The following is a 24,498-nucleotide window of genomic DNA, read 5'->3' as shown; positions in this document are numbered from 1 at the left end:
TTTATACAGACAACCAGTATATGGTTGTCTTTACATAAGAGAGAGTAGATAGTTGTCACCAGTGCCTCCTCAACACATGCACACAGAAATATACTTCTGTTCTTCCTAAAAGCCTGCACTGTTTTATTAAGCTGACTGCAGTTTCACCAATTTGAGATTTCTTTATTTTAACAGGTTTTAAAAAACCTGTTAAAATACAACTAGAAGGCTTAGGACTGTCTTAGTCTTCTGTTAGTGTGGATCTATAAGATTCTCTTCTTCTGTACACCTAGCCAAGGCTAATAATTTTAGAACCAATAGAAAGTGAAGGTAGAACAAGTAGTAATTTTGGAAAATGAGACTTTGCTACAGGGGCTTTAGGCATCTTGAGGGTATTAATAAGAGATCATACTGTGTTTGGAAGATAAAAGACAACGATTTCAAAGAGGAAATGGTGATGACAAAGAAAAAGTTCTGCTACTTTACACTGTTAATTAATGTGCACATTGATTTTGTGTATTAGTTTCTCAGAGTCATGTGCCTGAGCTTTCTTGAGCTGTTTTCACTGGGTTTTTAGAGACTTGTTTTCTTAGCCTGACTTGACTGGTGAATAAGTAGCACATTGCAATAATTATATAGATTATTTTTTATTCTAGTACTCTCTTAAGTCTTAATCTTGAAATTATTTTCACAATTAAATTTTATGATTTGTTTTTAACTTAACAGAGTGGAAGACGAAATGTTGATTTGGATTTGGCATCATCTCATAGAAAGAGAGGTGAGGATTAAATATTAAATGTATGATTAAATTAAGTAGCTCTTTTTATATCTGATGTGTTTAGATCTGAATGTCATTGAAGCATTATTGTAAAAAAAATTAGAAACATTTTGTCAGAAAAGCTAAGAGGGAGATCATTTTCTTGAAAATAATACTCTTAAAAGTCTGGGAATGTATAGGAGTTAAAAATCGGTTCTGTTTCTCATTTGTCGTGTTTTGACTTCTTTAAAATTTTGTGGATTCTGGAAGCAGTACTTTATATTGTGGAGGCGTTATGGACATAATTTTCTATACTTTAGCTCACTGGTATAGTTCCTGTAGTTCAGATGGTGTTACAGGAAGAGCTCTTTACCTCACTCACCTTTCATACACATATATACACTTCTAAACTGAGAGTTTCTAATTTTTTTTCCTGTTTACCTCTCAAGATAAAACATGTAAGAAATAAACAGGTGATTTCTAAAAATGAAATTTTCCCATGAGGAGCAATTTTAAGAGTGTTATCAAGAGTTAAATTTATTTGTTAAAAGCTGTATCTTAATGAATAATATAGTTAACTCTTGTTTATATGTACCAATAGATGGAAAGAACAGTTTTAGATAATACAAATCCAAGGTAACTAAAAGCTCACCGAGTATTATTCTTTATTAATTTGCATTTGTAATTAAACCCATTTATTCTGTGGTTGTGAAAATGTGAAGTGTTAGAAGTTGCTGCTAGTGGTAATTTCCTAAGAGCTGGTGGGAAAACTTTTTTCCTCCTGATATTAAATCTTTTATATTTCAGAATTGAACCCTTCTCTTGATAGCTTCCTTGGCAGGATGTTAGGTTTACCTACAGGGAAAAAAAGAAGGGAAAACTGAGAAATTAGAGGAAGCAATGCACACACAGTTTTTTCATTTTTGTGTTTGTAACTTAGAAGAAATGTTGGTATTTATACTTAGAATACTAAGAATGATTTTTTTGACCTATTAGGAGTTATGAGGACTAGAGCTGGTACTTTCTTTATTGAAAAGTCTTTTAGTACTATAACATATCAAAGCTGCTGGGTTCCAAAAATATTATAGAGTATATGTGATATCAAATAAATTAGTGTTGTTTAATGTCATATGTAATGTGTATTTTATTGTTTTCTAATTCTTTGAAAATTGGCAATTCATGTGCCATAATTAGCCAGAAGTATCATTTTCTTTAACCACTTGAGTTAGGAATTAAATTTTTGGAACATTTTTACCTTCCTAAATTTGGTTAGCTCAGGTGAAAGTTGTTGCTTTGATTTTTATGTTATATTAATGAAAAGACGGCTTCAAACTCATTGAGTAGCATAAGGGATCCAACCTTTCATATTAAGAGCTTCCTACTATACTTGTATACTCATAAGTGTTATTCCATTGGCTAAAATTACTTTTCTCTCAGATATTTATTATGCTTATGAAAATATAAATTTGAGATTCAGTTTATGATAACTATGTCAGCATGTAGCAGCAGCAGTCAGCATGTAGCAGAGTAATCTTTGGAATAAAACAAAAAGTGTTATTTTTAGCTTTGAATTAAGAATAACCTAGAATTCAAGTGTAAATTACTTAGAAATTAATATGACACTTTAACTATCCTAGATTTGCTCCCTGTTCATAATTTTAATCAGTTGCCCTGTAAGTAGATTTCATGTGGTTTTAGAGCTAAGTAGATACAAATGAATTAATTATCCAAGTTCAGTTTATGGGTAAGCCAACTTTTCCAAAAGTTCAAGGTAGTGCCAAGACATATCAACTTCTTGAAACTTTATTTTATTGGAAACAGGCAAATAAATAGGACCTCATGGGAAAAATTTGTTTAAATTACCCATTTAGGAGGTTTTAATAGGGAGGCAAACTTGTTATTATGTTAATTATGATAATAGCACTTAATGTGGTACCAATTTATTCTAGTAATCATTTTATATCTTAATGTTCTCAGGCAAAAATTTTGCTGATAGCTTTGTTCCTAGAAGTAGGTGACTAGAAAATGGAAGAATTACTGTTTTAGGAAGAGCAGCAAAAATACTTTTCAATCTCATGAATCATAGTGTTTGTGGATTAAACAATGAAAATGTATACTTAATAGTTTCATTTATTTAATTATAATGAATTTCTTTTTTTAAAAGAAATTAACATTGAAAATACACTTGGAACATTATATTTTCAAAAGAATTTTTTAAACTCATGTATATTTAGAGACTACCCTCTGACCACAGTGGGGTTTTGTTTTGTTTTGTTCTTAAATGATGGTAAAATAAACCACTCTGTTTTTTCCTTATTATTGTCAAAATGGACCAGATGTCATAAGCTATAACATGCCTATCTTCAGTTGGGCAGATGAACCTACCAAGTCTGAGAACTTTTTGGAGCAGTTCAGGTGTTCTGATTCTGACTTGAGCTATGAAGGACAAGCAGATGTCCAGCCAAGTGAGAATTCTTTTATGTGCTTATTTATCCCTTTCCAGTATTTTGAGGAGAAAATGTAAACTTTTTTCTCTCACTTTTCCTTTTTCATTTATTAGTCTAGTAGTCCTGAGTTATTAAAAGTTTAGTAAGAGAAATTAGAGATAGCAATATTTAATTGTATCTGTTATTGAAACTAAATGGATAGATTAATGACAATTAATGGTTGTATACACATTTCAGCCGCTCTTAATATGTCTCCAAAGATACTCCTTGAGAGGGCCTAGTACCTATAATTTCAGTGTTTGACATTGGGGATATTGGAATTCATACTGTTGAGCCATGAATGCTTCTTTTCCCCTCATTCAGTTAATGTTTCACACTTGGTACAAGCTCTTGGTCCAAGAAAGTGAATATGGTAGGAAGGAGTAAAGTGAGCAAATAAATTGAGCTCAGCCAACTTGCTCATCAGAGCTAAATTCTAAATTAAAAAAAAATCATAAATTACTTTAAAAGAGACAGGTGATCCATATTTCTGCTTAGCACCTCAGAAGTAATATCAAATTTGAATTCATTAGACACATAAAAACTTTGCTATATGCCAGGTATCGTGCTAATCACTTCAAACATATTAACCCATTTAATTGTCATAATAACTTGTCAAAATTCTTGACAAAACCTGTTAAACTTGTTAGTATTTGGGTACTTTGATAAATATGTAAAAGATTTGCTGTACCTGGGTAGAACTGAGCACCTTCTTTACTGAACGACAGTACCTTTTTGCAGATACTTTAGTTTTTGTATTTAAGCTGAAGCTGATATAATCAGTGAAAAATGATGGAGATACCAAAGCAAAAATTTAAGAAGGAGCATCATGGTTTGATTTCACCACCCTGCCCCAGGTCTTTAAATATAGTGTTAGTGTTTTATTGCTACATAATATCAGAAACATTTATCAACATGTGTGTTTCATGGTATGACTTGTATGGGTGAAATGCTATTTTATCTATGCATTTCAAATTAGATTGTATAAAGAAGAACAAATGTCAATGTTGTCTCCTGTATGAAATTTCTCCTTTTGTCTTCTGATTCTTGTTGTGGTAGTGTATTTACTCCTTTTTGGCCAGTTGAGCCCCAGAAAAAAGAAGAGCTTCAAGCAAGTACATGATGGCATGTTTAATTTTTTTCCCCTTTTAGCTTGCCTACATATTTTATGGTTTATAAAGTATGTATTACAGCTCTGCCATGTTCATTTTGAAAATTCCACATAAGAACCAAAGTTACAAGGACAAGTAAACAATCTCAAATTTCTTGTTGGATTTCATATTTTCTTTTTATAGTAGGAGACTCTGAATTAACATTAAGTAAGAATTGGGTCAGTCACAGTTACTCTATAGAGGCTTTTGATACGCTTTTCAGACACAGTATTTCCTATATTCAGATAAAACAGTACAGAACAAATTAGTTATTAGGTTATTATAATTTTTTTTTAAATTATAGTTTTTCATCTCTCATTTCCATACTATGAGATTTTGTGTTTCAAAGTATTTTTGATATCAGCCTAAACATTTTGGTTATAAAAATTCATTTATTTATCCTAATGCTTTCGAGTAGCGTCTTTCTTGTTCTTTCTTTTGTTCATACAAAGTTTTGTTTGGTCTATACACTTAATAAGTTGCATGTTTTAAATTAGGGGTCAGAAAACTATGAATAGTGGGCTAAATGTGAATTGCTATCTTTGTTTTCAAGTTTTGTTGGAACACAACCACACTCATGTATTATCTATGGCTCCTTTCACATTACAACAGAAGAGTTGAGTAGTTGGATGAACCGTGAATAATCCACAAAATCTAAAATATTTACTAACTGACTCTTTATAGATAAAGCTTGCTGATCCCTGCTTTAAATTGCAGAGAGGACTTAATTTGGGGATTGGCTACCTATTTCATAGGATATTTTGAAGTATATTAAGGCAATTCACTCCTGTAGATTCTTCACAATTGAACCTTTGTGTAGGCAGACAGTGGAATTCCCATGGATCAATGTTTTGTGAGTTGATTAACAACAAGTATTTGTAAGATCACTTCCCATAAACTTAAGGAATTACTTTTATTAATTTAGAAGATCATTTTCTTTGAGCCTCTGTTTCCTCAAGTGAGGAAACTGGACTAGATAATCTTTAAGGTTGCTTTTACTTATGTGGTTCTAACATTAACTCTTTGCACATTTTATTTTCATTTTGAAAAACAATTATAAGTATTATAAGGTAGAAGAACTTTTTATTCTGAAATTTTTTTATTGAACCAATAGGCTCAATGCTAAGAACCAAAAAATATTATTTGTAAGTTAAGGTTAAATCCAGATTCTGATTTTGGAATGCTTACAAAAATGAAAAATGATTCTTTTTTCCCACATTCCACATTCCCTGCTTTATTTTTTAAATATCATTTTTAATTAAATACATTATGCATCCATGACATTTTTCTTTGGATTTTTACTCTTTTCTGTTATACTTGTGAAAATAATCAGCTATACAATTAGGGGAAATTTTGAGATTGGTTATTTCTATTTCAATAGAACTGAAAATCTAACATTTTTTAATCTTAAGAATTCTTGCTAAAATATGGAAGGCAGATAAACCATATATTCTTTGTCATTCTAAATTATTTTAGTAGAATTCATATAAATTATTTCATAGCTGCTTTATAATATTAACTGCCTGTTGTGAATTCCTGTGTCTCATTTTGAAGTCCTAAGGTTTTCCTGACATCATTGTAATAAATCAGAAATAAGTTAATACAGTCAATATTGTGTTAGTTCATTTTCTCTGTGGGCATTAGTAGTCCTCTTCCCAAATCTTTTCCATCTAGTATGTAACAAACGTAATTTTTGTAATACATGTTTTCTCATTCCTAATTCATTCCTAATAGAAAAATTTCGTGGGTTCACACAGTAAGATATTCCACAGCACTCAAAGAAATGAACTGTGGCTACACGGAATAATCTGAATGAGTATTAGCAATATTATACTGAAAACATAATATACAAAAAGATTGCATAAAATGATGCTTTTTTATAAGGTCACAGGCAACTAACACTAAACATTATTTGTCTTGGGCATACATATAAAACAGTATTTAACAGCAGTAATGAAAGCGTTAGGTGGCAGGACACAGGAGAGAGATGGGTTGTGGGGAGGAACAGATAGATAGTACTCTGCCAAGTTTTTTATTTCTTGTGTTCACATTTATTATAAATACAAAAGCAAGCCATGCATGGACCAATGATGAGAGTATATCATGAGCCAGAGTATAATTAATCTAACTCATGTACCTGAGATCAGTTAAACCAAAAAAGACAAAGCTTGTAAGAATTTAGACATTGTTATATTTATTTAAAGCCCCAGCTGGCACATGACTTGGACAATGTTGTGATCACACATAATAACATTTTTGCTGTCTAATGTAAAGATTTTAAGCTATAAAATGCCCTTTGGCAAAACTAATGGTATTAGCCACTATTGTTATACTATTTGGTAATTTTATGTAGATATAATTTTATAGTAAATCTTATATATTCTTATCTGTGAAACTTTGCTTCTTCTATATAAAGGAGTTTCACAGCCTGCAATAAATGTGCATATAACACAGTGAAAATGTTTATTTTCACTGTGTTGAAACCCAAAGGTGATGATGTCTCCTTTTTGTTTAAGTTTACTTGCCCTTCTATATTCATTTTTTTGGTAATATTTCATTGCAGATATGTAGACACTTTGCACAATGTTAATTCACTCTTTGCAATGATAATGTTAAATCAGATGAAGTTCTATTGCTAGTTGATCTTACCAGCAGTGTCCTAAGTGCCTAGTTCTGTTGTGTTCATAAATGATGGTCTGGTTTAATACTGCAGAGCCTTTTAAGCTAAGCATTTTGAGAACAGCTTCTGCCTTTCTTTTTCTTGTGGCAGCGTGTTGCTAAAGCGCTTACAGAGACACTGGTACATTAAACAGGGCTTTCCCTTTCTTTTCTTACATTGCTCTAGTTTTTGTTTGTTTATTGTTTTTTAGCAAAGCATTTTGCTCAGATTCACTTAATGCATGCATGTATTCAAACATGAGTATCCATTCCTCACCAGTTGGTATGATAGCAGCACTCAGCCCTCATCTAGTTTCAGAATGTATGTTCTACTTGGTCATCACTGATGCATGTTTGTTCTGTTTGTATATAGGTCCTATGCACAGTCAATTGGAATCTCTGAGTGACTCATGGACTCGCCTGAAACATAACAGAGACTGGTTGTGCAGTTCCTCTTATTCCTTTGAGTCTGATTTTGATCTTACCAAGTCTTTGGGAGTTCACACTTTGATTGAAAATGTTGTAAGCTTTGTGAGTGGAGATGTGGGGAATGCCCCAGGTTTTAAAGAGCCAGAGGAAAGTATGTCTACAAGTCCCCAGGCCTCCATCATTGCAATGGAGCAGCAACAGTTAAGGGCAGAAGTAAGTTTTTGATGTTTACTCCTTGTGAGGGACTATGAACCACTGAATGTACAATTAATAGGAAAAAATTTTTCCTTTTCTACTATTCCTTGCCTCCCTCTTTCACCTGAGCTTTTTGATGTTGCTATCTTAACTGGAGCAACTTGATATTTTCTTTGCAGTGAACAATAGTGTATTTTTAATTGCTGTCTTTTAGAACAAGATACTCTAATCACTAAGTGTTTCCTTGTCTCCTAGAAACTATAATAAGATTGGTGGGTGACTATACAGATCTGCTCTTAGAGTCTCCATTTTTGACACATTTGTCTGTTTAAAAAGGGCTAGATTAGAACATCATGGTAATAATGATGAATGCTAAAGTTAATGAACAAAGCCTCTTAAGTATCTCCCTCAAAATATTTATTAATGATTGTGATTTTAACATGTCCTCAAATTCTTTGATACTCTTCCTGCCAGGAGGTTGAGCTTAATTTTCCTCCTCTTAAGAGTAAGCTGGACTTAGTGACTTAGAGCTAACCGAGTATGAAAATGGCGGGGAAAAGTAATTTTACTTTGCAGAAACCTGGCAGACATCACCTTAACCAACTGATCAAGATTAATATCACCATAATTAATAGGTTACGCTAATATCATGCACGGTGATAATAATATGATAAGAAGGAGACTTTGTAATATTCTTCCCCCAAATCCATATCTGTAGTCCAAACATGAGAAAACATCAGGCAAACTCAGATTGAGGGACATACTATAAAATACAGGAACAGTTCAGGATGGGGAACACATGTATACCTGTGGCGGATTCATTTTGATATTTGGCAAAACTAATACAGTTATGTAAAGTTTAAAAATAAAATAAAATTAAAAAAAAAAATACAGGAACAGCCCTTTGTAAGCATCAGGGTCATGGAAAACAAAGACAGAAACTGTCACAGACTAAAGGAGACAAGACAACTAAATGCAGTGTAATATCCTGGATTGGATCCTGGAACATAAAAGGGGCATTATGGGGAAACTGGTGAAATCCAAATAAATTCTGTGGTTTGGTTAATAGTGTTGTACCAATGTTAATTTGTTTTTGATAAATATACCATAATTATGTAAGATATTAACAGTAGGAGAAACTTGGGGAAAGTATATAGGAACTCTTCTATAGATACAAAATTATTTCTAAATAAAAAGTTTATTAAAAAAAAAAAAAAAAGAGGACTAGGCCAGTTGACTGCTGTGGTGGATATTTGTCTTCCTAGGGAAGATAGAGCCCAAAGTTCAAGAGAACCACATTGAGACCTTTTGGGAATATTTCTTCTAATTCTTGAACTAAAGAGTATTCATTCTATATAACAGTATTATAAGAAAAGAAAGCAATATCCTTACTACCTGACACTTTTGAAACCTTCACATGTATCTCCTCATGAGCATCACAGTAGTTCTGTGAGTAGATTAAAGTACTAATAGCCTCATTTTATACATGAAGAAACTGAGACTCAGGAAATTAAGTGAGTTTTCCAAGACTGCATAGTAATTGGACTACTCTGGCCTTTAAACTAGGTCTCCTGCATCCAGATTTACTACTTTTTCCACTGTACTGTGTAACTTCTTTCATACTGAAGTATGTTGCAGAGACCTTAGAGATATTTTAATTTTTAAAGTCATAATAGCAAAATATTTATGTCAATAGAACAGATTCCTAAGAAATACCAAAATTTTCTGTACACTAAGAAATATATTGTCTATGACGTAGAGAGTTATTTGTGTCTCAGTTCAGTGAAGAATTCTAAAATATGTTTATTTTACCTTTTCGCAAGCTCCGTTTAGAGGCACTTCATCAGATACTTGTTCTGTTGTCTGGAATGGAAGAAAAAGGTAGCATCTCTCTGACAGGAAGCAGATTGAGCTCAGGTTTCCAGTCATCCACTCTGCTCACATCTGTGAGGCTGCAGTTTCTAGCAGGGTGTTTCGGTTTAGGCACTGTTGGACATGCAGGAGCCAAAGGAGAGAGTGGCCGATTGCATCACTATCAGGTAGGTGACAAAGCTGTCCTGTGAGGATGACACCTTAGCTGTATTTTTACACCACCAGTTTAATAATGCTAAACTTTTTGGTGTTTAGAAATGAGATTTAAAAATATAAAGACCTAAATGACTTAATGATATCATTGGTTTCATTTCTTGAGTAATAGTAGTGTAGCTGCAGTTAGATAAACCAATAGGTAAGCTATGGTACTGTTATACTTTTACATTCTTTGCTGGCTCAGTTTTATTATCCCTTAGCCAAATTGCATAGAGGTAGATTTAAGTTGGAACAGGGTTGGTATTTGGGAGGATGGGTTTCAAAAATTTACATTTTAGACTTGATCAATTTTACTTAGTTTCTTGGTTGTTTGAACTGTTTTTTTTAAGTGTTCTCTTCATGTCTTCCATGTTTAGAGAGGAGAAATGCTTTGTGGGAAAGGAGAAAGATTATATAGAATCAAGAATTTTCAAGCATTGAAAAATAAGTTTTAACTTTTATACACTGAAATATATGAAATGATTAAAAACCACCATAGGGCTCTAGTATAGACTAGGAATAAAATGCTATTACTTTCAAAAGTAGGAAGTGTTTATTTAGTTCTTTGGCCCACTTTTTGATTGGGTCTTTTATTTTTCTGGAATTGAGCTGCAGGAGTTGCTTGTATATTTTTTGAGATTAATTCTTTGTTGCTTTGTTTCTTATTTTCTCCCATTCTGAAGGCTGTCTTTGCACCTTGCTTATAGTTTCCTTTGTTGTGCAGAAGCTTTTAATTTTAATTAGGTCCCATTGGTTTATTTTTGCTTTTATTTCCAGTATTCTGGGAGGTGGGTCATAGAGGATCCTGCTGTGATTTATGTCAGAGAGTGTTTGGCCCATGTTTTCCTCTTGGAGTTTAATAGTTTCTGGTCTTACATTTAGATCTTTAATCCATTTTGAGTTTATTTTTGTGTATGGTCTTAGAAAGTGTTCTAGTTCCATTCTTTTACAAGTGGTTGACCAGTTTTCCCAGCACCACTTGTTAAAGAGATTGTCTTTTCTCCATTGTATATTCTTGCCTCATTTGTCAAAGATAAGGTGTCCATAGGTGTGTGGATTTATCTCTGGGCTTTCTGTTTTGTTCCATTGATCTATATTTCTGTCTTTGTGCCAGTACCATACTGTCTTGATGACTGTGGCTTTGTAGTAGAGCCTGAAGTCAGGCAGGTTGATTCCTCCATTTCCATTCTTCTTTCTCAAGATTGCTTTAGCTATTTGAGGTTTTTTGTATTTCCATATAAATTGTGAAATTATTTGTTCTAGTTCTCTGAAAAATACCGTTGGTAGCTTGATAGGGATTGCATTGAATCTATAGATTGCTTTGGGTAGTATACTCATTTTCACTATATTGATTCTTCCAATCCATGAACATGGTATATTTCTCCATCTATTAGTGTCCTCTTTGATTTCTTTCACCAGTGTTTTATAGTTTTCTATATATAGGTCTTTTGTTTCTTTAGGTAGATATCTTCCTAAGTATTTTATTCTTTTCATTGCAATGGTGAATGGAATTGTGTCCTTAATTTCTCTTTCTGTTTTCTCATTGTTAGTGTATGGGAATACAAGGGGTTTCTGTGTGTTAATTTTATATCCTGCAACTTTACTATATTCATTGATTAGTTCTAGTAATTTTCTGGTGGAGTCTTTAGGGTTTTCTATGTAGAGGATCATGTCATCTGCAAAGACATACAGATGGCTAACAAACACGTGAAAAGATGCTCAACATCACTCATTATCAGAGAAATGCAAATCAGAACCACAGTGAGATACCATCTCATGCCAGTCAGAATGGCTTCTACCCAAAAGTCTACAAGCAATAAATGCTGGAGAGGGTGTGGAGAAAAGGGAACCCTCTTACACTGTTGGTGAGAATGCAAACTAGTACAGCCACTATGGAGAACAGTGTGGAGATTCCTTAAAAACCTGGGAATAGAACTGCCTTATGACCCAGCAATCCCACTGCTGGGCATACACACTGAGGAAACCAGAATTGAAAGAAACACTTGTACCCCAGTGTTCATCGCAGCACTGTTTAATGTGTGTGTGTGTATATATATATATATATATACACACATACACACATACACACATACATACATATAGCCAGGACATGGAAGCAACCTAGATGTCCATCAGCAAACAAATGGATAAGAAAGCTGTGGTACATATACACAATGGAATATTACTCAGCCATTAAAAAGAATACATTTGAATCAGTTCTAATGAGGTGGATGAAACTGGAGCCTATTATGCAGAGTGAAGTAAGCCAGAAAGAAAAACACCAGTACAGTGTACTAATGCATATATATGGAATTTAGAAAGAAGGTAACGATAACCCTGTATGCGAGACAGCAAAAGAGACACAGATGTATTGAACAGTCTTTTGGACTCTGTGGGAGAGGGTGAGGGTGGGATGATATGGGAGAATGGCATTGAAACATGTAAAATATCATACGTGAAATGAATCACCAGTCCAGGTTTGATGCATGATACAGGGTGCTTGGGGCTGATGCACTGGGAGGACCCAGTGGGATGGGATGGGGAGGGAGGTAGGAGGGGGTTCAGGATGGGGAACACATGTACACTCATTGCAGAATGAAGTCAGTGTATGACAAAACCAATACAATATTGTAAAGTAAAATAAATTAATTAATTAAAATAAAAATAAACAACAAAGTAGGAAGTGTTATTGTTGTTAATAGAAAAGGTAAATCTTTATGTGTAATTTAGGATGGGATCAGAGCAGCTAAGAGAAATATTCAGATTGAAATCCAGGTGGCTGTGCATAAGATTTATCAACAGTTGTCTGCTACCTTGGAGAGAGCCCTGCAAGCCAACAAGCACCACATTGGTGAGTAACTAAGCATGCAAATGTAAGATGCAAGTTGCATTTTTGCCTGGGGTTGTAGTAGGTAGCTAATGTTCTGTGTTTAAGAACATCAGTACGTCAGCTTATCTGTAAAGAATAAATACTTGAAAGTGTAATAGTGTTCCATACTACCATTTATGTTTTGGAATATGACTTATTTTAGTAAAGGCTTTGTTAACTTCAAAGAAGATTCTCAATTGTCTTTCTCTCTTTTTTTCTAGAAGCCCAACAGCGTCTCCTTTTGGTTACAGTTTTTGCCCTGAGTGTTCACTATCAGCCAGTAGATGTTTCTTTGGCAATTTCCACTGGTCTGCTAAATGTATTGTCACAGTTATGTGGCACAGACACCATGCTAGGACAGCCTCTTCAGTTGTTGCCAAAAACAGGTGTTTCCCAGCTTAGCACAGCTTTAAAAGTGGCTAGTACAAGGTTGCTCCAGATTCTAGCCATCACTACAGGGTGAGTATTGTAGACGTCTTGATAGAACTTTGTGGGGGTTGATCTTTCACATTTTAGTTAATTTCCTTTTACCCCTAATCTTCTTTATGTATTTAAGTATGTTTACCCTTCTGTATAATTACCATTTATTTTTTTCCCATTATTTCACATAGGACCTATGCTGATAAACTAAGCCCCAAGGTAGTTCAATCTTTGTTGGATCTACTTTGTAGTCAGTTGAAGAATTTGTTGTCCCAGGCTGGTGTATTGCTTATGGCCTCTTTTGGAGAAGGAGAAGAGGATGAAGAAGGAAAAAAAATTGACTCTAGTGGAGAAACTGAGAAGAGAGATTTCAGAGGTATAAACATTTTTTTTCTGTCATTATTTATAAGCATTTATTGATTCCACATTGTGTGAATATCTTTAGAATGTATATTTCTTTCTGTTGTGAGGCATGAAAGGATTTTTATTTGTTTATTTAGACACCCCGTTTCTCTCCTAATTCGTACGATGTAGATGTACATCTGGTTGAACTTCCTCTCTTTACAGTCAGTTAACCCTGATGTAGTAACTATACCAGCCAAAGTCTAGATTCAGGCTCTCTATTGTATCTAGAACCTAGAGGTTCTCAGTGACTAATTTCCCCAGATTATGTTTTTGTAGCATTTAATCCTGACAGCTCATCTCTTGAGTTGCAGTCTTGGTTTAAGTGTTCCTCCAGGATCAAGGTTTTTAATATTTTGGAATTGGGTTAGAATTAGGGGAGCTGAACTTCTTGCTAGGCTGTTCTGTTCTCTAGTCACTAAACAAATTTTTCATTGTACTTAGCTGTAATAAATTTTGGTTGCTGTTATATGATCATCTGCTTATAGCTTTAAAAAACTATTAATCAACATTGTGGGAATTCCCTCATGATTCAGTGGTTAGGACTCGGTTTTTACTGCTGAGAATGTGGGTTCAAGCCCTGGTCAGGGAACTAAGATCCCACAGGTTGCACAGCACAGCCAAAAAAAAAAACAAACCCACAAAAAACATAGTGAACATTGTATTTCAATAGAATGTAAACCCTTAACAGGAGAACTACTGCATATGTCAGTTATATAATTAAGGAATAAAGGTCTAAAACTGATCATTTGTTGAAAAAATTTTGTGTAACTACCAACGTCTTATTACCATAATAAGCTCTGGGAGCTGTTAAATCCTTTCTGGACCAGATAGACAGATAGATAGATAAAACAAAGGTAATAGACCCAGTCTTTCAAGACCATTATGAGGATTAAATAATTTAATACTTGTAAAGGACTTAGAGAAGTATCTGGCACATACGAGCTTGATGAATGTTAATATTGAAATAGTATAATGAATAATATTTAAATACATAAGGTATTATTTAAATAATATTAATACTGTATAGCTAGGTGGGTGGATAAAGGAACATGCTGGGGATACAAAAATCACAAAACATTATCTCTGCCCTCTAGCACTTTCTAGGATAATGAGGAAGGCAGACATTTAAACAAATAATTACAGTGTAATACAATAAGCTCAGGAGAAATAGCTAAATCTCTTAGGTCAGAATCTAGAAGGATGTATATACGAGTCTCATTGAGGGCTAACTTTTGGTTTCAGAGGCTGAATCTGTGACAAGTTACTTCTTTTATAAAGAGCATGTTGCATATACAGAGTGTGGGGAGACTCACAAGGCATGATAACATAAAACAGGCTTTTAGTGCCACCTCCCTTTTTCCTGAGATCCAACTGGGGATACAGGGCTGTTAAGGTAATAGTTTCTTACCACTCTCTGTTGAGCACTGCACATATGGACAGCATGGAAGAAACAGAAGAGTTACTTCTCAGCATCCTTCCATATCCAGTAAAGGAACTGTGATGAATCTTAGCAGGTGTAACAACACACTGAGTCCACATCCATTTCTCTCAGGTTGTACCTTTTCTGTTTATGGGCATGGCTGGGAGTGAGATTGATTCTAGTCAGCAGTGGCCAGGCATTCAGATAGGTAGACCAGGTATTAATAACTCCACATACTCTCTATAATACTTAACTAAAAGTAAGGTGTACTCTTCATTTCAAACATAATACTGATACTGGAAACAAACTATATCATCAAGCTGTATCAACCAGCTTTACGGTTAAGGTCTCTAGGCTTTAATTACTTTAATTAATTGAGTGTCTTATTAAAAAAATACTTGCTGGGAAATAAAATACTTACTGGGAGTGAGAGTGGGGTTGGATGGAGGCCTCCTAAAAGAGATTTCCCCAGGGGTCTCTACCAAGAGAGAAAGCTTCATGGAGGAGGTAACTTTTGAACTGGATTTTGAAGAAATGCATAGGAACCAGGTTAGAGTGAGATGTAGGTACCCAGGGCAGGCTAATAATTTTATATTCTTAAAATTAATACTATTAAAAAGGTTTGCATATTAGCAAAGACTGAAGAAGTAAAGATTAGAGTACTGTGAGAAGGAAACGTAGAAAAGGAACTCTTAGCTTTTTCTCTAATTGTCCCTGACAGGTTAGTTCTATCATAAACCTGCACACCCATCAGCAAAACAAAAGCCCTCCAGTTAACAAGATATCCATGAAGATATTATAGATTACTGACTAGTCAGACCTGGTCTTTGGCTGGGAGTTGGTCTCCCCTCCATCACAAGTGATTTATATATGTATTTCTTAATTTGATATGCCAGGATCTCCCTGAAAGAAATGGCCTGTTTTCAAATTGTTACAGTTCTCCATGTTTTAATGCATGTTACAGACTGACATTCTGGGAATCTGCCCCACTGGCAAACTTCTCTGCCCTGGTTCTGAGTGGGTCATACCTCCAAGGTGTTAGATGATACGAGATCATGGTGTATTAGAGGAACAGCAGAAAGTTCATTGGCTTCAAAATGCACGGGGTTGTTGTTGTTTAGTTGCTAAGTCGTGTCCAACTATTTTCAACTCCATGGACTGTAGCATACCGGGCTTCCCTGTTCTTTACTGTCTCCCACAGTTTGCTCAGACTTATGTCCATTGAGTTGGTGATGCTATCCAACCATCTCATCCTCTGCCACCCTCTTCTCCTCCTGCCCTCAGTTTTTCCCAGCATCAGGGTCTTTTCCAATGAATCATTCTTTAGCGTCAGTCCTGGAGGGGGTGACGAGAGGTATTGATGCTCTTGGGAAAATTGGGATGGTTGTTTAGAGCAGGTTGGTGGAAAGATTTCTTATATGTAGAGTTCAGGCAAACCATACCCAGGCCTAGAAATTTTTTTCTTGTAGAATATAAAAACAGTTAAGTCTTTTTTAGAGATGTAATTCTTAATTTGATTGGGCCAGAGGAAGGGGAAAATGGTGAGTGGATCATGGACTTTTTGAAAATGTGATTACAGTCATCAGCTCTTTTACTAGTCTAATGCACACACAGACATGATTTTGTTTTGGTTTTTAAGAATATGTTTCAGTTCAGAACATTTATTTATTTTTGTCCATGCAGCATGGCTTGTAGGATATTAGTTCCCTGACCAGGAATTGAACCCAAGCCCTAGGCAGCTAATTGACAGCCTAGGTTGTGAATTAAGTGGTACTTAACTGCATTCTCAGTGTTAAGTTATTTGATAAAAAACTGTTTCCTGTTTGCTTTTGGTTATAATGTAAACCTGTCTGTCCACTCTTTAGCTGCTCTTAGGAAACAGCACGCAGCTGAACTGCATTTGGGGGATTTCCTAGTTTTTCTTCGCAGAGTTGTATCTTCAAAAGCAATTCAATCAAAAATGGCTTCCCCAAAGTGGACAGAGGTGCTTTTAAATATAGCATCTCAGAAATGTTCTTCAGGTATGTGACCTTTGTCTTATTTTGGAGTATTTTGCATATCACATGTGTTTTATTCAGATAATGCCAGACTTTAACAACATTGTATACTTGACCTTGATTTTAAGACTTTTCTTTCCTGTTTTGTGAGTACTTATTTGATTGAAAGAAAAGTAATTTCAGGAGTAAAAATGGAAAGGAATCAAATCAATAATAGAAGATAGCACTGGAGACGATCATAGATTTAATATTGGAAACGTCTCTAGTTGTTCAGATTACAATAATAAGTGGAGAATATTCAGTTTAATGTGATAATTAAGCACAGATTTTGAAATTGTTGGATTATCAGAATGCAGATCTGAATTTGTCTGTTCTTTCTCATCATGATATGATTTCTGTTGCCTTGATTTAACTTCTAGTTGTGTGCTATCTATGAGAGTTCTGTAAAATAAGCGTTATTCTTGCTTCTTAGCCTAAAACTCTGGTCTGCTTACATAGATTACTGTCAGTCTTTTCCTAATCTGTTTGCTTTTTGTTTTTAAAATAAATGTACATAAAATAGAATTTACCATTTTAACCACTTAAGTGTACAATTCAGTGACATTGATTACATTCACAGAGTTGCTCAACCATCACTGCTGTCCATTTCTAGAACTTTTTCATCATCCCTAGTCTTTCTTAAGTGTGCTAAAACGTAACATAGTCTTCTATGATACATGTTATTTTATATGTGTACATTTTTAATATAGTTTATTAGTGTTTCTTTTTACTTTTTTGTATGTATTCAATTTTTTAAAAATTCAGATTCTATATATGTTTTAAGGTTGATATATAAACAAAAAGAATACAGGCAGCTTATTATTAACATAATAGCTGTGGTTATTAACTGCAAAAATACAGTAAAATGGAGTCATACTAAATGTTAATGTTCTTGCAACAGAATTATCCCAGTCTTTGTCATAGCAAATTCTGGCAAGAAATTGATTTGTTGTTAAAAGTGTTTAAAGAATTTCCAAAATTGATCAACTGTGCTGCAAATAAAACAGCATTTTATTTAAAAGAGGCCTTACCTTTGTCTTATTTTCTTAAAAGCTCTGCCATTCATAAGTTACTATTATTGGCAGATCAGTAGTTCAAGTCAAGGTTCTTCCTATAACTATGCTTCTTAGCCTTATATATAGTAAGTTTATACTCATTTTCCTGTTTTTCTTTACTAGTATAACTTACAGTAGCTTTTTTTCCCTCCTTTAATAAAATAAAGCTTATGATAATATTGAGTAAGTTCTTAGAGCATGAAGAAGAATCAGATATTAATTTATTTCTACTAGTTATTTGCATTGGGTTGGCCAAAAGGGTTCTTTCGGATTTTTCTGTAAGACGGTGCAAAAAACCCAAAAGAGCTTTTTGGCTAACCCAGTAATAGTAATGGATAGAAAAAAGAGCATCAGTATCCTGCCTCTGTCTTTGTTTGTTTTAGAAAAATACAAACTGCTTTCTTTCCATTAACCCTGTAGGTCCGTCAGGGCATAGATGCAGTCAGAAGCAATTAAAGGGTACGATAAGCCTGAGCTTTAGAGGTTAACAGATGTGTCATTTAAAATTCTACTTCTGTCTCTACTGAGCTATGTGGCTTTGCTCAAGTTACTTCTCTGAGCCTCTGTTTCCTCGTCAGTAAAATAAGGATATAATGTAGGATTTGTGAGGATCAACAGAGTTATTAATGTATATGAAATGCATAGCATGGTACTTGGCACAGGTGTTTATTATAGTACTATTCCCTTATATATACATAAAAACTGAAACACAAACATGAATATTCATATACATTGATGGATATGGGATGAATCCAGAATTCTTGTGATAATGTCCTGAAGTGAAGTCTGTTCCATCCTAAAGACTTAACACCCTCAAGGATTTTTTTCAAGTTTATTTAAACTTTGAATTTAAGTCACATTTATAATAAGACAATGTTCTTTCCCCCTCCAGGAATTCCTCTAGTTGGTAACTTAAGAACGAGGCTCCTTGCACTTCACGTCCTTGAGGCTGTGCTGCCAGCTTGTGAATCTGGTGTAGAAGATGATCAGATGGCCCAGGTTTCTATTTTTAAAATTATTAGAAGACATTCTTTAACATCTGCAACATGATTCACCCAAAGTTGAAACTTACAGTCTCTTCAGTTGCAAATGTGTCATTTATTCAGTAGCATCTACGACTTCCACTTCTGAGATTGTTTTTTAAATTTTTTCATCTCCAAGCAAAGAGAAAGAGAAATTAAATTAGTTATGAGATGTGAGAAGTGGTGGTATAGTGAATATTTTCAAGGTCAGAATGAAAGGAAAATTTATAGAATTTCTTACTACGTGTGGGCATCTAGAGAGAGAAAGATATGAAGCTGTATGGCCTCATCAGAGGTCCATATAGCGAGGCAACAGGGCAGTTGAACCCACTCTGTAGTGGGTTAATGATCTTTCTAAAAAATGACATTTTAGCTTGCATCTATGCAAAGTAGCTGTCAGACATTGGTATAATTAAATCTCACAGGTGACTTAATCTTATGATTTATCTTTTCTAAAAATAGTTTAAATAATCCTTTACAGATTTTATCATTGTTTTTCCTTCAATACATAGGTTGTGGAACGCCTGTTTTCCCTCCTGTCAGATTGTATGTGGGAGACACCCATTGCTCAGGCCAAACATGCTATTCAGATAAAGGAAAAAGAACAAGAAATAAAATTACAGGTACCTGATTCTTCCAAAAAGGTATTTTTAGACAGCACAAGTGAATATCTTGCCACCTCTCTCTGGATCCTTTCTCCTTTGAGGGACATTTTTCTATCAGTTATTCAGTCTCCTCTCTGTACATGCTCTCCCTCTCCACTGGAGGAGTTTCCTTCTCCTCAGTTTGTAAACATCTCTTATTCCCACTCTCCTGAATAGCATTTTTTTTAATCAATGAATCCTTTCTATATATTCTTTTGTGCATCATTGCCAAGCCTCCGGGAAGAGTAATCTTGTACATGTTTAAATCACTTCCTTACTTCTCATTTCTTTAGCCCAATCGTTTCTTTTCCACCAAAGCACTGAAATAATGACAGAGGTGTTGTTGCTAATAGTGTATGGCTTTTTGCTCACGACTTACTTGACCTCTGTAAACTCTAGCCTTCCATTGTTTTCAAACCATCACTTTCTCTAGATTCCCTCTGCCAATCCTTGATTCCCTCTGGAGGCATCTCTTCTTTGGTATGACTTTCTCCTTGCCTCCATCCCAGATTCCGGTGTTCCTCAGAGTTCTGTGTTTAGCTTTTCTAGAAGTCTCAGTCATAATCATGACCATTTTCATTACATTCATTGCCTTCCAAACTTGAATGATAGATAGCCCAGGTGTCTTTCCTTCAAACCTTTCTTCTTTTCCTCCTATCCCATTTTTATTGGTGGCACTAACATATAACTAGCTTTTCAAACCTGAATTCCTGGGAATTGTAGACTTTGCTAATATCCCCATCCGTGTGGTCCCTAGACCTCATTGATTTCACCTCCTAAATCGTTTTTGCTTGAATCCATCTATCTAGCTATCTTAGTCTTTCTACTAGTTTTTATGATTCCATGCTTTTTCTGGTTTTCCTTATATCCCAGTACAATGGCCTTTTCTTCTCATCCTTTTTCATTTGTACTTCCCCTTCTATTTTAGGGCTTCCCTGGTGGCTCAGACCAGGGAAAGCCTGGTCTGAGGTAGATTCCCATTGAGGCAGATTCGGGTAAAGAATCTGCCTGCAATATAGAAGACCCGTGTTCAGTCCCTGGGTTGGGAAGATCTCCTGGAGAATGGAATGGCAACCCACTCCAGTGTTCTTTCCTGGAGAATTCCATGGACAGAGGAGCCTGGTGGGCTGCAGTGCATGGGTTGGCAAAGAGTTGGGACATGACTGAGTGACTGTCACTTTGACTTTCACTTCTATTTAATCTAACTGCTGGAATATCCCAAGGTTTGGTCCTAAGACCCCTTATTTTCTTCAGCTGTTACTTCCATTTCATTTCCTCTAGCATCAAACCTTATTCAGACCCATTTGCCATTGGTCATCAAATCTTTAGACCCATTTTTGACATTTTTTTCTGAATTCCAGACTTATATACCCATCTTCTACTTGCCTTGCCACTTGAATGATAGTCTAATAGGCATCTCATACTTAGCAGCATCCTTAGTTCTGATAATAGTCTGTTCCCCAGGCTTTCCCATATTTCCTAGTAAGTGACTCAACCAAAAAACCAAGCAGTCATCCTTGATTCCTCTCTATCACACACACCACATTTTCTCTACATAATCTCCAAGTCCTGCTAACTTCTCTGTAACTTGAATTTTTGCACCTCCTTATTCCTCTGCCATCACCCTACTCCAAGCTCCTCTTTTATCTGGCCTGGATTATGCAATATTCCATGTTAATTCCCTATAATTCACTCTCTCCACAGGATCTAGTGTGAGCTTCAAGTAACTTGGTAACTTGGAACATGTTGATCCTCTGCTTAAAACCCTCCAGTTAATGGTTTTCCATCCTTTATCTCCTCTTTCTTACTACACTGTGAACAAATGCCTTCTTGTTTCTTGAACACACTGAGCTTGTTCCTTCCTTTGGGCTTTGCTCTGGCTTTCTTTCTACCTAAAATACTTCCCTCAGATATGTTTCTCAGAAGTCAACTTATTATTCATGTCTTGACTTAATTATCACTTCATCAGATTCCTTTCCTAATCCACAATCTAGAGTCAGTTGCCACATACTCTTTAATGCCACAAACATCACCTATTTTAATTTCAGCGTAGAATTTATCACCTAATATTTTCTTGTATCTTTTCTGTCTCCACCTTCTAAAATATAAGCTCTGTGTGAGCAGAGACCTAATCTATCCAGTGTATTGCTGAATATATATATAGGACCTGGTATAGTGTCTGTTACACAGTAGATGCTTAACAAATACTCATTGGGTAAATGAAGGACTTTTACGTTGTCAGTGTTTCTTACCTGAACTCTTGCAGTAAACTCCTGATTGTTCTCTCTGTTTTCATCCTGTATACTCCTGGTACAACAATGTTTATGAAACATAGATCTGATCAGAGTTCCTCTATATAAATCATTCTGTGTAGAAATTCTCTTGTCTAAAGATCAAATTTAGAATGTCTTCCATGATTTTGTTCCTAGTTCCTTATTCTTTTTCAGTCTCATCCTCCAGATCTTCAATACTGCTTGCAATTATGTTAAATCAGTGAATGCTGATCAGTGAATTCTGTTTCAGTTCTGTGCCTTGACACATGCTGTACATACTGCCTTCAATTTCTTTTTCTTTGATCAGCTGCTTAATGCCTTCTTATCATTCAGGATTGAGGTCAGAAGTCATCCTCTTTTGAATGCTTACCTTATCCTTCCCAAGCATGGTTAGAAACTTACACTTTTATGTTTCTGCTATACCTGTCATGTAACTTCTTTTATTCTCTCACTGCAGTACTGTGTTATTTGTCTCTTTTTTGCCTGACTGAGCTATAAGCTCTTTGTGGGCAGGGACCATGCCACATTTATGCTTGTGTTCCCATCACCTGCACAGTAACTGATATATCTGCTGAGTTGCTTCAGTCGTGTCCAACTCTATGTGATGACCCCAAAGACGGCAGCCCACCAGGCTCCCCTGTCCCCAGGATTCTCCAGGCAAGAACACTGGAGTGGGTTGCCATTTCCTTCTCCAATGCATGAAAGTGAAAAAATAAAGTGAAGTCGCTCAGTCGTGTCCGACTCCTAGCGACCCCATGGACTGCAGCCCTCCAGGCCCCTCCATCCATGGGATTTTCCAGGCGAGAGTACTGGAGTGGGGTGCCATTGCCTTCTCCGAACTGGTATATAGTAGATAATAAATATTTGTGAATCAAACCAAGGAGTCTTAGAATATCTATTAACTGAGATCTGAGTTACTTCAAAATACTGACTCAGTTTCTTTTCTGGTAGAAGCAGGGAGAGTTGGAGGAAGAAGATGAGAATCTTCCTATACAAGAAGTATCCTTTGACCCAGAGAAAGCTCAGTGTTGCATAGTGGAAAATGGACAGATTTTAACTCATGGCAGTGGAGGAAAAGGATATGGACTGGCGTCAACTGGAGTAACTTCTGGGTGCTATCAGTGGAAGGTGCGTAGAATTCTTAGTAGTAATTAAAAACATTTTATCTTTTAGTCTCTTCCTCCTAGATTATTATTTTTTAAAAAGAAAGACTATTAAAAAATCATCTTATGTAAAAGTTCTAGTACTCTGTAATTTTTAACATAAATGGAAGCTCAATGAAGGATATATAAGAACCCTATATTATTTTTGTAACTCTTTCAAAAATGTTTTTAATGTATAGTTGAAAAATGACGATCATTTCTTCCATGAGAGGTCATACAGTGCACCCCCAGCAATGAAAATTTGATAACATGTGTGATGTTTCTTCCTGGGAGAGCACATAAGAGACTGAGTGGCCGAGATTTTTACTGGATGCTAGTCACATACTCTGGGCCTGGCATATACTAAAATTTTAGATTCCCAGAGGGAAAGTAGCTTTTTATCATAAACATATTATCATACAGTCTAAGCAAAAGAAGCCACCTTTATCAGTTAGGGAAACTTTGTATCAATGTGGCAAAGTATTTATCAGTCTAGTCCCCAGGTGCCAGCCAAGGACCAACATTGCAAGTAGACATTTCTAAGGATAGCAGTCCTGTTGTGTTACTTCTTTTGATTGCACAGTCTACCTCCTTGGCTCTTTGCCACAGTGTTTTTACAATAAAATTAATGTTATCTGGTAGGACCTCAGACAGCAGGGTGAGACCAGCCTATAGTATTGACTTCAGGGGTCTTAGACTTAGCCAGTTAAAATAAATCTTATTAATCAAAAATATCTATCTTAAAAAGTCATGTGGCTTTTTCCATAAATTTAGCACAGCACAACTCTGGCCAGTCCAGGACTCAGAATAGGGCACTTACACAGAAAAATGTAATTCTAGAGGTTGTACGTGGTATCCTTGGTGATGAAGAGTTTATAAGATGTACAGTAGTCAGGCAGAACAAGTTAACAGGACCTTGATGTGATCTCCTATCAGGGGCCTCCCACCTTATTTTCTCATTGCAGTCTAAATAATTTAGTTGAGTTCTTGGTTTCAGAGGGACTATCTCTAAAGCCAGTTGGTTAAATAGTTCTGTTTGTCTGTGACATCGTTTTATCTGCCTTAAGAGCGTGGATGACATCTGGAGGTGTCCTGTGGAAATTCCAGGACCTGGAGTCATCCCCTGCTTTGTATAGCCTGTCAGGTATAATGGGAGGCTCAGAAGCCAGTTTAAATTTAAAGTGCTCAAAACCACCTTCTCCACAGCATGGCTTTCCCCCATTCTCCCCTCCCCCAGGAGGAGGAACAGTTGTGAAAAATGGTGATCATTTATGCCATCTCTATTCTTCCACACTTCCTGGGGCCTGGGTTCCCTCCTCACCTACCTTATTCTAAAATCAGTATTTCTCATTTAGTAATTCTAACTTCACATTTTTTTAAATCATTTTTTATCTTCATCTAGCCCTTTTGTCCCGAAGGGTTAGAAGCAATAGGGACAAAAGAATTTTCACACACAAAAAATTTTTTTAATAAAAACATTTTTATTCCTA

General features: G+C 35.3%; 1 protein-coding gene across 18 annotated transcripts in view; it reads left to right on the top strand.

The window, feature by feature from the left end:
- The window catches only part of HERC1 (HECT and RLD domain containing E3 ubiquitin protein ligase family member 1), a 237,851-nt gene that overhangs the window by 134,824 nt on the left and 78,529 nt on the right, over positions 1–24,498 (top strand). For 13 of the 18 annotated variants that reach the window (XM_044925089.2, XM_044925090.2, XM_044925098.2 and 10 more), the window contains 10 exons: positions 706–757; positions 7,405–7,673; positions 9,479–9,694; positions 12,453–12,573; positions 12,813–13,050; positions 13,203–13,387; positions 16,702–16,857; positions 18,820–18,926; positions 19,462–19,593; positions 22,818–22,994. In XM_044925089.2, the coding sequence (XP_044781024.2) occupies positions 706–757; positions 7,405–7,673; positions 9,479–9,694; positions 12,453–12,573; positions 12,813–13,050; positions 13,203–13,387; positions 16,702–16,857; positions 18,820–18,926; positions 19,462–19,593; positions 22,818–22,994 (1,653 nt within the window). The remainder of the gene's footprint in view (positions 1–705; positions 758–7,404; positions 7,674–9,478; positions 9,695–12,452; positions 12,574–12,812; positions 13,051–13,202; positions 13,388–16,701; positions 16,858–18,819; positions 18,927–19,461; positions 19,594–22,817; positions 22,995–24,498) is intronic. The other 5 variants (XM_044925100.2, XM_025295747.3, XM_044925093.2 and 2 more) reach the window with 3 other exon arrangements.

The sequence above is a fragment of the Bubalus bubalis genome, chromosome 11, assembly GCF_019923935.1.
Source record: "Bubalus bubalis isolate 160015118507 breed Murrah chromosome 11, NDDB_SH_1, whole genome shotgun sequence".
Lineage (NCBI taxonomy): Eukaryota > Metazoa > Chordata > Mammalia > Artiodactyla > Bovidae > Bubalus > Bubalus bubalis.
The sequence above is the reverse complement of the archived record's forward strand: the minus strand, read 5'-3'. Positions and strand labels throughout refer to the sequence as shown.